The sequence below is a fragment of the Parus major genome, chromosome 2 (genome assembly GCF_001522545.3).
Source record: "Parus major isolate Abel chromosome 2, Parus_major1.1, whole genome shotgun sequence".
Classification (NCBI taxonomy): Eukaryota; Metazoa; Chordata; class Aves; order Passeriformes; family Paridae; genus Parus; species Parus major.
Window position 1 is genome coordinate 40588396 of NC_031769.1, and position 13935 is coordinate 40602330.

The following is a 13935-nucleotide window of genomic DNA, read 5'->3' on the forward strand; positions in this document are numbered from 1 at the left end:
CAGCTAGTTAATAAGAAAGTACTCAAATCTGCATGTGTGTCTGTTTGCATATAAAGACTTCACTGGCACATACACAGAATGAGTAAGAGCTGATTTTCCAAGAATTAGACACAGAGTAAAACAACCTTTCTTCCCAATGCAGACAAACCTTCTGCATTCCAGAACATGTCTCACTGTACAACAGGATCTGATGCTGTGATCCATAATACTTCTGTATTATTTTTACCCCTCAAAGGCCTAAGATTCAGCTTTAAAAGTATTTCTAACTCAATATTGCCTAGCTGTGGTTTAAAAGTGGAACAGGATTGTTCTACCAGACCTTGCACTGCACAGAAGGGAACCACAAAAAGGCTGCCAGAGCCCTCAAGTTGGAACAGTGTTCATAAAGTGACTCGAAAGGCTAGGGCAGCTAGAACATTTCAGTCCTCTACATTTCTTTCCTTTTTCTTCCTTGAGAAATTTCCACTATTCAGTCCAAGTAGCCTAATCATTACCTGGGGCGATATCTATGTTCTGAGCCTAATTAGTTAAAAATACAGCACTGAAATCTTCCCAAGCCTGCAATTAAGACACCATATTAATCTTAGTCAATAGCTTTATTCTATTTGTTTTTCAGCTCAGAATAAAGATAAAGTGATGGATGGTAACCCTGAAATCTAATCCTCTTCCATCCAGAGGCTCTAATCTAAGGAAATGAGGTGGCACACTGCTCCTCGCTGTCCTGCCATGTTTCACCCCTGACCTAGAGCAATCAGCTCCAAGAGAGTGCTGATTAGCAACTATGCTCTTTGGTCCTCATCAGTTCTTACTAACAGAAGTTAGTAACAAATTACATGGATAGGTAACCCCAGCAGCTGAATAGAAAATATCTCTTGTTTTGACAGAGATTTATAAAAGCAATTTACAAACCATGGCCACAAAATAGTGATGCAAACCTTAGGGGCTCGATATCTTCATGATATTCAGTCATTTATAACCTATGGAGTAGAAGGTAAAAACCCATCCATAATGGTGGGCAGTTGGAATAAGTTCTAGCAGGTCTGATTTTTAAATGAAGCTTGAAGTAATGAACCTCTTGTTTAGGTTTTTTTGGTTTTGTTTTTTGTTTTTAAGGTAAAAGAAAAGGTTTAAGGTTTGTGCCACAAATGAACAAGCAGAGATTTTTTTGCTACTTTGCAGAGTCATCTTGAGATCAGAGCTCTGTTGTTTTCTTGCTAGACCTTTAAATTAATCATTGCTTTTGGGAAGTCTAAATCACCCTGCTGATGAGGAAGAACCGGTAGAGTGTGGAGAGAAGGCTCTGCACCTTTACCTGCACGTGCTCTGACTGCCATCCCTCTCCCACTCTGGCTCTCCCTCCCGTACAAGGGGACGTGGTGATGAGCTCTGCCTGCTTTAAACAGATGCAGCACTGCTGCAGTCCCCATGGCTGACAGCTACTCCGAGGGCTTTGATGAGCTCTGTGTTTAAGTGTGCCAGGCCCAGGTGACAAAATACTCCATTCTGAATGCAAATCATGTCCAGAAGTTAACTAGCAAGGGCACCAGCTGCAAAATTTGACCACTCGTGAGTGCAGTGACTTGGATCGTTCTCACCCTGCTCTTTTATTCACCCTTTATTAATTGATTAAGTGGTGAAATCCAAAATAATATAATTCAACCTTTGTAATTCAGTATAGTTAAACTGACTTTCAGCTGTATTCCAATTATTTCCACTTTCGTACTACAGCAATGACAGCCTATTAGAATACCACAAAATAAAAAAAAATAAAAAAAAGGAAATTGAAATTAAAAAAGCTCAGGAGGGCTTACAGAGTTGTCTTTCACCAGAAGAGCACAGCACTGGATTCCTGCCAACAACATTTTATGTGGATTCCAGGCAACAGAATCAGCCCTGCAAAAATGGAGAAAGGGAGGTGAAAATTGCATCTACAATCATGGGTACTTAAGAATCAAAAAAGACCAAATGCAAGCAAACAAATCAGATTTCCCATACACCCACCCCCACCACAGGTTCAGAAATGTCTCCAACTATTTTTAAAAATGCATACTGATGGAAGCCAACAGGCCACATAACTTCCACCTCAACCCCTAGTAAGTGAGCCCATGGACTAAATTGACTTACCTGTGGATACCATGAAGAAGTCTGCGATGCTTCCTTGATATCAAAGCTGAGCCACCCCAAGAAGCCTGTTGGAACATTTATAAAGCCAACAAAATATTATTTGTACAAAGTTATTTTGATAATAATTCAACTAATAATTTCTAAAGATGTCTTATCTCATTTAAAACTTAGTTTACTACATAGTCAGTGGGCTAAATTCTGCCCTGAGTTTCATCTCCTGAAATAAAGCCTGGGGCTATGCCTGAAATAGAGGAGGTTGTGGTCTGTGCCACTGCATGAGCCACAAACCAGAGCGGCCCTTCTGTGTAAGCAAGAGTGATGAACTGAAATGTCCTTGCACACCCAGACTCATTCCTGATACCAAACAGTGTTGCTTCCTTTTCCCCCAGCCTTAAACTACCAGTGACAGCAGAAGGCCTCACTTTGCACATCCTCTTCCTGCTAGCCAATTCCTTCCTGAGAATTTCACCGGGGAAACGGTGGACAGTGATAATCTCTGGCATTTGCAAAGGTCAGGCTCAGGTTTTGCACAGATATGGAAAGCAAAGTCTGTCAGTGGGAAACAGCAGCATTTCTGTCACCAGCAACCCAGCTGACCTTGAAATGACTTAAGACTCCCTCAGCTCACCTAAGAGCTCAGTGTGTGCTCTAAGAGTCACTTAGACCTTCTCTGTGGTGAGGAACTCTCCACTGAAACTCCCTATTAGTTCCATCTACTCTAGACACCCATCTTTGGGTGACACCTTTGGCAGATGTGTCTCTCCAGGGACTAGAGAAGGAAGCCATACAACAAGTTCTTATTATGTAAGTTTAATTTCTGGACAACTTGAATCAGGGAGTGTGATTCTTTTTCATGAATTCTGCAAGGATCGTCAGGTGCTTTGAGCCTTCAGCTCCCAAACAACAACATTTATCCAGTGGAAAGCTGAGGAGATCATGCAAACACTAGACATGTCACACAGTGCATTTGAGAAGTTACTGCTAAATAAATAAATATATAAAATGAGTTTCAATATTCATGCAGGCAGAATGCACTTAAGCCAGCTACCTGTGAAGCAAGAAAAGCTCTTCAGAGACACACAAAAGACATCAGTTCCCAAAACATTTGGACTCGTTTTTTTGTTTTTTAAAAAAAAATTGTAAAGAAAAAGAAAATCACTGATGTAAAGATTCCTGACCTAAGCACAGAAAATATATGCTTGCTTGGTCTTTATCCTTTTTTAGTTTCCTTGAAATAAAAATATGTGACAGCTGATTTATGAACTTAACATCAGAATTTGCTTCACAGGCCATACAGTAGGAATGAGATCTGCTATCTCTGGGAGACAGGCAAAGGCTCACAAGGGAGATGAGAGTTATTAACTTGCCTTAAAAAGTCATTCTCATTAATGCCACACATTAATAGATCACATCATATTTTACATTGTCATGCTCACAACATCCTTCCTTGCTGAGACAAGGGCTGCTGCACAAACCACAGGTGAGACCTAAGGCAGGAAATTTTTTTGCCTCAAGCATTATGGTAATCCTGCAGAACCATGAATTGCAACTATTTTCCTCCAGCAAGTCCAAATTTGCTGTGTTAGGGGATGACAATCAAGCTGAACTTCCTATTCAGAGACAAAATTTACTCCTCTCATTCTACAATTCAATAAAGTCAAAACAGCCACTAAGTTATTTCCTGGTTTTCAGAATTTCTGAACAACCCATTGAAATAGAGTACATTTTTACAAAATTTGCATCCAAAATTTCCCTGTTTGGAAAAGTTGACATTCTCACACTGTTTGTGGATAACAGGACTTGAAAGGCATTTGAGAGGTCATCTCAGTAGTGTGTCACCTTCAAAGGCAAGATTAGCCATACTCCTCTCATTTCTCTCAACCACATCTTTTCTAGTGGTTATTAATCAATGAATCAATTACACCTGTAATTAGCATTGAAGTGAAAAATAAAATGCAGAGAGAAACCAGCCATTTCTGCCTCCACAGAATTATTTACCCTACTTTCTGCCTTTTTTTAAAGAACTACTACTGGAGGTCTGGATGAGACAAATCATATTACTCTGCCTGAGCCACAGTAATACAAGATGAATTTGTTACCCATGTTTCTTTGCCCAATTCAAAGAGCAAGTGCTTAAGGATCCAGGAGAAGAAAAAAAAAAAAGAAAAAGAAAACAAAAACCAACCAAACAATCACAAAAATAACCAAAACAAAAACCAAAGCACAATGAATGCGAAGGCATTTAAGGAGACTGAGAATCACCGGCTTTGTTTTTAAAGGCCTCTTTAATGATGGAGGCTGCACAACTTAACCACTTAATTTGTGTATAACAGGAATAACACCATTTTAATTTAATGTGTCAGTCCTAAAGAATGTTACCATTTGTCACACCTCCAGTGGTCAGGGCAACTGATTAGTCCTTTTCTTTCAGCAGCCCCTTTTAAAGCTTCTGTAGACTATTATGTACTGTTTATTTGTCTTTTCTAGTTTAAATAACATTGGTGTTTTCCATCTTTCTTCATTGGCCATAATTTCTAGATATGATTCTGTTTATCTACACTGCTTTCCCATTTTCTAATCTTTCTCCTTTAGGACCTTATTGAACTGCATCTTTTCATTTGGACAAAATTTAGATAAAGCAGATGGCATGTGAAGCAGAAAGAAAGAATCATTTTATTTACTTCCTTTATTCAGTTTTGAAAGGTATTTAACTCTATTTGAAATTATCACTGATTTGTGAACTAGAAAAAGATCTGGGCCAACAATCCCCAGCCTGTGTGTACTTGATTACTGCAGCTTAAAATTCTATCTTTATTGAACTGCAGCCTAGCTTTTCCACTTTTTTCCTCCAAATTGTCAAAATCCCTTTGATTTCTAATCCTGTCCTCCCACTGCCTTTTTCAGAAGCCTTATGTCATTTTCAAATTTGTCAGCATATTATTTTTCATCCAAGCTATTTAATGAAAATACCAGATAATTTCTACCCTAAGGCAGACCCTTGAGGAATCCTGCTCAAAATTTTTTCCCCTTTCAGCCAACCAGTGGTAACTGTTCTGTGGGAATGGTTTTTAGGCAGGTTTTCACTCACTACCAGATTTCTCTGGCTTTTTCATGAGGTATTGCAAAGACACAGTAAAGCTGACTGCTTCTCCTCCATCCATAAGCGTGGAGAAGGAGGGCAGATGGATAAACTAGGATAACACATTTTGTTTAAGACAAATCCAGCTGAGAGCAACGCAGGGTAAGTTAAAACACGACTGTTATCAACCTGTGTCCCACACGATGTAATTGGTAACAAGGTACGAGAAAATCACTGTTTCATATGCAACAAATCATTTACAGCTGAATGATGGGAATCACAGTGTGCACTGCCTGATTAAGCTAATTACCTAAGCATGGGCTAATAGGTCAAGCCTGATTTTCTCTACTGACCTAACAGGAGAAAAATCAAAAAGTAGTCAAAGCCAGGACCACAAGGGAAGGAATACTCATACCCAGCATTTAAAGCTACATGAAGACAATGCATGACATACACAAATCCTGGAGGGCATATTGATGATACAAAACAAGTTATTAAGAAAGGCATCAGAGATGCAGTTTAAAATACAATAAGCAACTGGAATGCTGTAATGTGAACAAAATAAGCTTGGTATAGCCTCTGCTCTTAGGATTGACTGAACAGCTTGACTGCTAGGGCAGTTTGGACCTACTGGTATTATCTTCTTAAAACATTTTCCTTAACTTGCTTTTCCTCTCCAGCTTGCCTTCATGTCAGAGCTTATCTACTATTTCTGACTTTATTGAAATTTATCTTCCTGAAGCTTACCGAATTTCTGTTGACATTCTCGCTTTTGACCTTCCTAAGAATCACAAGCTTTATCATTTCATATTTAATGAAAAGAGTCTCCCTAAGGGGAACACATCAATTTTTGGGATCAGAAAATATTCTGAAATGAGATAAATCAGTGTAAATCTGGAAACATCACCACTGACATTCATATAAGATATTCTTAGTAACAGTTTGTGAGAGCACTTACAGTAGATAGTCCTGAAGGCTACCAATGATATATGAAAAGTCCTAAATTAGACAGAACTTTACCTGAGTTTTACTCTTTGTTTTAATTGTACTGTACCTTTTTTCCTTCAAAGTTACAGCAGGCCTAAGCAGCAGTACACACTTGTTGGACTGCATAATGGAAGCCAGGCCTTTCAGCAGACTGCAGAGTCTCAAAGATTTCAAAAATATTACATTCCATCCTATAGTGATAGGGGGTTTTGTTTGTTTAAAATTGAAATTAAAAAAATCAAAAATCTAACTCTTCTTTGTGTTTCTTATAGTCTTTCTGAATGGCAGAGACCCAGTCTCACTGTACCTGCTCACATACAATTTCAGTAATTCAGTAAATCTATTTCTAGTGGTGCTATTAAGAGTAAAAATGTTGCACTACTAAATGTCTGCTCATTTTACCACACTTGTATATACATATGTGCCTGATGTCACTTCTGTGGAAAGCTTCCAGTCTTTCCCCATATCCTGTTCTCTTATAAATGCAGCTAGAAACTTTTAATGAAAAAACAGAAGCCATCCACCCAACCCTTCATATAGTGTGAAAGATGGAGAAAATACTGATAGAACTTCTCAGAACCACTGAGAGGCTCATAAAATTCATCACATCTTAAGAGAACAATTGATCTTCCAGACTGTAAACCCAATTTATTAATGGACACTTGTACTTCTACTGAGAAACAGTTGACATCTGACAACGACCATCATTTCAAAACAGAAAATAACTTAAAGGTATTCCTGGAAATTTTTACCTTTGTTTAAGATGAGGCAAAACTGGAAGAATAAAGTTAGTTCTTTTCAAAACACTAACAACTGGCTGTGGTTCAGAACAGGACCCAGGCTCATCCTACCACACTCTAGTTCAGCTACAGGGAGACTACTCACTGTTCTCCTACAGCCACTGGAGATGGCTCCAGCCACTTCTACCTGACTCACTTAAGGTCCAACACAGATTCCAACTACATTTCTCTTTCCTCCAGCTATATGCAGACACACAAGGGAGCTGTGTAATGAGAGTGCTGCACTTCTGCTGAAAATCTCATGAGTCCTCCTCAGCAGCACACAACCATGAGGAGGCTTGGCAGACATTTTAAATATTAGGCCTAAATTCTGTATTTTTATCTCCAAGACTGAAAGAAAACTCTTTTGGCTCACACATACAGTGACTTTATTTATTAATGTCTGTGAGACATTTATTTGAAACATGCATCACTGCCTACTTGATCTTTCTTTAGATTCTCAATGTTACACAAACATTTAAGAAATTTAGAGCAGGTCTGGAAATCTCCACAAATATTGCTCCAGATTCTCTTATTGCGCCATGACTTTTAATCTATCCATTCTGGATTTGTGGCATTGCAATTATAATTGTAGAAAATATGAAGTGGCCTATCTTTAGAAAAATACATTTACAGCTAACTCTTTCAAGCCATAAAAAGACACAGTGATTATTCCAAGAAGATTCATGAATGGATTTTAATATCCAAACCTAAAATTACAATTTTTTTAAAAAAAAGAAAAAATTCTGAACTGTTTAGGAAAATATAAGGGAATATACAAAAATTTCAAATCTGTAAATTTGACACAGAATAATTTATGACAGAAGCATACCTTTATTTTAACCTGTATGAACCTCTCACTACAATTATAATGTGTCTATTCCCCAACAGAACATGGGAAGAATTCTTAAATTAAACTTATGTTTGTATATATTTACTCTAGAAGCATTTTTAGGAGGTAGCAAGAAGAAATTGATTATAAAATAATTTTGAAATATAACCTGGCAATAACAAAATGTCTTTGGCTGCTTGTTAGAACCAAATTATTTTCTGTTTTGCAGCATATGTAAAGTAGTCAAATCAGAACATATTCCTGGTCCCTATGCGAGGAGAAAGAAATGGTATTAGAGCCCAGCTTCTAAAAGGAAATATCAACAGTCAAATAGCAATTATAAAAAAGCAGTGCTAAACAAAACCACACGGTATACAAACTCACATCAACATGAAGCCAGAGGCCATGCTTTTCACAGACATCAGCAATTTTATCCAGAGGATCAAATGCTCCCAGCACAGTTGTGCCTGCTGTAGCACAGACAAGAAATGGTGCTGACCCCTGCAATAGGATTCAAAACAAAAAATAAATTATCATTTGTACTGCTCATCTCTTCCACGTATACTTGCAGAGCTAAAGTATAAAAAGATCTAGGAATGTAGGACAGAGATGTTACAATCTACATTTTAGTTTCACAGCAGAAGGTACTGCATTTAATAGTGCTGAATCTCTTTCATTTCTTTTCATTTAAAAAATAAAATAAAAAAAATTTAAAAAAAGGCATTTTCCATTTCTAGTTAACACCATCCCAGGGCAGACTGCTGAAGCTTCAGACTGTTTTGACAGATGCTAGTTTTGTCAAAATCAAAACATACCAGATATCTGACATCTCTCTTTATACACTGATTTTCAATTATCAGTCTTTCACATCTCACTACCATATTTGCTGTCATTCTGACTGATAAAACAAAGCTATTAGCTCAGCCAGCAGACTACCCATGCAAGGAAAGGGCTCATCCCCTTAGGGTTTCCACCTGCACTGTTCTCTACAACGCCCCAGAAGAGGAGTGAAGAGGAAACTTCAGCTAGGGAACGTGATTTGCCTTCAGCCACATCGGTACATAGCATGACAGAGTCACCTCTGCCTGATCCCACGCCTGACCTACAGCTCTGTGCTATTCCCTTGCTCCCACTCCTGCCTAGGAAAGAAGAAGGGCTGTAGATGGTAACTGAATGTTAGGAGAGGAAATCTCAGACGGTGTTGAGGTCAGTCAGGTGGGATAAGGAAAGCTTTTGTCAGGTTGAGATCTCAGACAACCACTGACAGCAGTCCATCTTTGCTTCCCTTCAGCTAATAGCAGACCAGCTCATGTACCCTTGCAGATTTGATCTCTGATTTGATCTCTGTGTTGGATCTACATAGGAGCAGAAACTGCAACAATGAGAAGAATTGGTGGCATCTGTAACAACTCCATGAAATTGAGGGTGTCGGCTGGAGCAATGACTGTGCAGTCTCACTTGCTGGTAAATGCACGCTGAAAGAACTGCTCTGCATGGCTCAGCATCTGGCCTACAGAATGGTAATGCTCTTACTGAAGAGGCACTAAAGTTGTTATTAAATTGTACAAGCTGGGATCACTGAAGTTCATTTTCAGGGAATGAGATCTCCCAGATGATGTAAGTGTGTCTGCAGAGGTAACTCAATGGAGTTTTAGTGAAATCAAAAAGATCTAACTCCACACAAGTCTTCCATTTATCTTCACTTTGCTGAAATCTGATCTCTTTTTGGTTTTGGTTTTTTTTTAAAAAAGTGTTGCTACCTTAAGCACCTACAGAGACAGACAGGCTTGATTCTCGTTTACACTCTGACAGTTTTATACTTCTTTACAGTGTAGAGGACTGTTAGACTGGTACATAATTATGATTTATTTGTGGCTTAGGTTTTCTTTACAAATGGCGAAAGCAGTGAAAAGTTGAACTGGAATGAATTTAAATTAACCCCATATATTCACAAAGACTTACCAATCTTCAATTCACTTCTTTGTCATTTTTTTCTGAGTACGAGTTACCACCATAGTTAATCAAATTTACAAATCAGCCTGAAGCTTGAGTACAGAACACTTGCAAGTGAGGCAAAGATGTATCTAATGCACCCATTTTCTCTTAGTGTTACAAGCAATTTTCTCCCACAGCTACATCAGAGTCAAAATTTCTTAAGCAACCAATTTGTAGCACAACAGGGACAAATCTCAGATCTCTACAAATGCCAATAATTACTACCATTACACTTTTCCCATAAAGAAGGCAATTAAGTTTTTATTACTCCTGACAATATAGTTAAACTAATCTTCCTGCCTAAATTCTCTAAAAAGAGAAGACTCTTGCCATTCATATTCAGTGATAATTTTGTGCTTCAATCACTAACAAATACATCCTCTGTTGTCTAGAGTCATTAGAATATTTACTGTAATTCACTGAAGTGTCCTTCTGTAAAAGTTGTAAGGTAGCACTTCAACAAGGACAGACACACTGAAGCTCTGATGAAATCCAAACTTTCCAATACACCTGCAACTTCCTTTAAAATGCAAGTGAAATCATGTTTTCCTGTAAGCAGAGCATTTTAATATAGAACATTTGTTTTTAAATTGCAGAGTACCTTACTGGGGTTGATCTTTTTAAAAAAATCTTAAATGCCAGAAGATTTCTTTCAAATGACCATTACACATATTGTTAAAAGAACAAACAAGAACACTGTTTTTGCAAAAGAGTTGATTCTCCTGCAAACCTGCTTCCTCTTGCTTTGTGTTATTTCAGCCCTTTTTTCACCACAGCTTGCTCAAATGAATAAAGTACAGGTTGTCTTCCTCAGGAAATGCAAAGTATAGAAAGAGGCAAGAAAGTTTGCTGGGTCACTAGGGCCCCCATGCATCAGTAGCTATGCTATCCAGCATGAAACTCAAATAAGAGATGGCTGTTTGGCAGAAAATGTATCCAAATCAGAACTTACTGAAAGCTGTCATGGCCATGCCAGTGCAGGACCAGACAAGACTGCCATGGCTTTTCTATCAAAAGGTAGATTTTTCTATCTACAAAGGTAGATTTCCCAAGAGAGGATTCCATGGAAGGTTTCGTTCATGCCATGGACATTGCACTAGTTGTTTTGTATTCACTCATCATGGACTAAGGGCTTAGCTCTGAATTCTACTGCTCTGATGCACAAACTGGAAGTGAGAAGTAGGGTGAGCTAACCAAGCCAAAAGAAGATTCTCTTGGAAGTCACATTCAGTCCTTCAAGCTCTCTAAAATAAATTATGTTACTATAGGTAAAGGCTGTCTTACAGATTGTGGGAACGTATTATGTTAATGTTGTCCAAATACGCACATCAGTGCCTTTCCAAATTCTTGCCTTTGACTTTCTACTTGGCAAAGTCCCTAAGGGAAAAGAAGCACACCTCTGCACTCTTGCTAGAATAATAGAAAGGACAGAATTTAGCATTTGAAGCTTGTAAGATAGTTTTAGAGACTAAGCCACATGTTACAGTTCTTGCTCAGTGCAGAGGCAATAGAGCAACAGCTGCTGTAATTAACTGGAAAACCGTTTTAGGAAAACATACTGCATCCATTTTAAAAAGGATCAAGGGCAAAAGAAATCCTATAAGAAATGTGCTAAGTACTTCAGAGCAGCATTGTACTTGGGACTTTCATTAGCAGTAAACACCCTGTGGAATTTTCCTCCCTTCTAAGAGTGTGAAACCCATAAGCCTTGGCTTGTTCCACAAGTTTGTGGCAAACAGATTGCACCTGTAAGAAAGACATTGTTATATCAACTACCCTGTTTTTAAGATTTTGGTCACTCTTAGTTTTCCTTTCTTTCACTCAGACACAAGCACACGGTCTGCATACGCTCCTCTCTCCTTCATGCTCTCTCTCCCCCTCTCACCTCTTTCCTGGCCCGCTGGACTTGTTTCTCCAGTTCCTCAGGTATCATCTTACCTCTAAGGGACACAGATTTAAAACTTTTTCAGTTACATTCAAATAGGTTAGTTATGTACAGCACTACTGCATTTTAAAAAGGCTCAGAGATCAGAGTCATGGCTTTTGCTTTCTTACCTTTCATCTGTTTTGATAAAGTACACATTCTCTGTGCCAATACCGAGGAAGGAGGCTGCCTTCTTCATGGAGTAATGGCACTGTCAGTGAGAGAGGCACAGAAAAAAAGTACACACACAATTAAACAAAAGAAACAAATTCCTTAACATAGGGAACAGTGACAAGTACAACAGCACCTAACAGCCATGACAACAACTTATTCTAACACAAAAAAGCACACCAATAAGGTATATATCACAAAGCCCATCTTGTACTTAACACACACAGAAAACTGGGGGAAATAAGACCAAAAAAATATTGTGTTCCATATTTAAAATGCAAGCTTAAGAAAAGAAATTTAAAACCTCTATTTCAAACATCTTTTCTTAGAGGTAGCTCTGCATTAGAATGAAAAGTAGAAGCTTTGAAGTGTCATCAGGGAAGAATTATGAATTGTTTCAAAATGTTTTAATAGAACTGTGTCAAAAGTATCAATGAATGTAAGAGTTAGGAAATTAACAAGGAAAAGGGTATAAAGGCTGTTTAGCTCAACAGCCTGGAAGCAATTAATTAGGTCTGTAAGTCCAAAAGCACCACTCCTTGGAAACTGGACCCTTAGTCAGGATGTATATTTGAAACCTCTACTTTATGCTTGTAACAATTCTGTATGCTTTCTCTAATCCACAGCTGGTGACCACTGCCAGAGAAAGGATGCTCCAGAGACAGGATACTCTCCTAAACTGACCCATGGCCAACCCATGCTCACAGGACGGACAAGCTCAAGTCTCAAGACCTACCAAAGCTTTAGATCTGGTAAAATGGGGATTTGCAAGGCTTTCAACGTCCTATCTCTGCAAAAAGATCTGGAGATCATGATGGTGTGAAGATAGTTCACATGAATGTAAACCTTAGAAATTACTGTAAAAGCAAGCAGACCTTAGACAGGACTCAGACTTTACTGTGAATTTTGCAAAAGGTTCCAGTGTAGACCAGTTTCCGTTTTTCATAAAATGAAGTTACTATTTTAGCAAAGAGTTTTAGCTGGGGCACATCACAGAGATGTATCTGAATGAGTACACAGACACATGCAGCCCACTTCACACCTTCCACTGAATAAAGGGCATCAGTCTATGAAGCCTGTGAAGTGAGTGTAAAAGAGGATTTTAGAAATGGGTGTTTATTTAATCAGAATGTGGTAAAATGACTAAGGTGAGAATGCTATTCAAACCCACAGACAACTGTATACTTTTTACAAACTTTTTTACTTTCAACAAATATTAATGGTTTATCTAACTATATTTCTGACATTCACTTTTATAAGGACCTGCTCTACGGTGGATACTGTTATTCCAGCACAAGAATACTACTTTGTCTTATTCCAGAACAAGAGTACACTGATCTTTGCTTAATTTGTCTTCAAGATTAGCCTGGGAATTCAAAATACAGTAACCTTCTTGATCCGAATATATTTAGACATCAAAACTGCCCACTTATAGCAGTGGAGTCACTTTTGAGAGTACACCACATCCCGTAGGACTAGACAGTTCCCAGAACCAAGACCATCCAACCCTTGGATTATCACTACCCTTCACATAAAAATAAAATTGTCTCTTTTACACATTATTACTGAAGGGTTAAAATAACACATACACCAGCAAATGCAAAGATGTCTAGAATTGTTACTTTCCACGCAGGAGGTGAAGCCAGGTGGTTAATTAATTCAATTTTCTTCCTGAGAGTTCACAAAAACGCAGTTACTGCAGAACATAATTATGAAAAATGTACAACATTTTAATGTGTGGGTATGAATATATTAAGGGTATTAAAGCTTGTCACGCTTATTTTGATGAGATGGATGATCTCAGAGGGCTCTTTTTCTTCTTGACAAAGAGGTTTCCCCCACCATCACCCACTTTTTAAACAAAGGCATACAAAGACATTACCTGGTGCTACTGAGTAGTTTCAAGAAAAATTAATTTGTAACATGACACATCTGCAAGGCCTTTAGGGCTCAGTCATTTAGACTGTTACAAGAATAATAACATACATAGGTGGATAATTAGTCTTACATTACATCAAATTACATCAATAAAGGTAATAATGAT

At 38.2% G+C, this 13935-nt stretch overlaps 1 protein-coding gene across 1 annotated transcript in view; it reads right to left on the reverse strand.

Annotated features, from left to right (window-relative positions):
* GADL1 (glutamate decarboxylase like 1) overlaps positions 1-13935 on the reverse strand; it is an 82746-nt gene that overhangs the window by 47424 nt on the left and 21387 nt on the right. Inside the window, exons 7-11 of the mRNA XM_015649934.3 lie at positions 11852-11931; positions 11682-11736; positions 8186-8302; positions 2125-2189; positions 1812-1893 (exon numbers count right to left, since the gene is read on the reverse strand). Coding sequence (XP_015505420.1) covers positions 1812-1893; positions 2125-2189; positions 8186-8302; positions 11682-11736; positions 11852-11931 — 399 coding nt within the window. The remainder of the gene's footprint in view (positions 1-1811; positions 1894-2124; positions 2190-8185; positions 8303-11681; positions 11737-11851; positions 11932-13935) is intronic.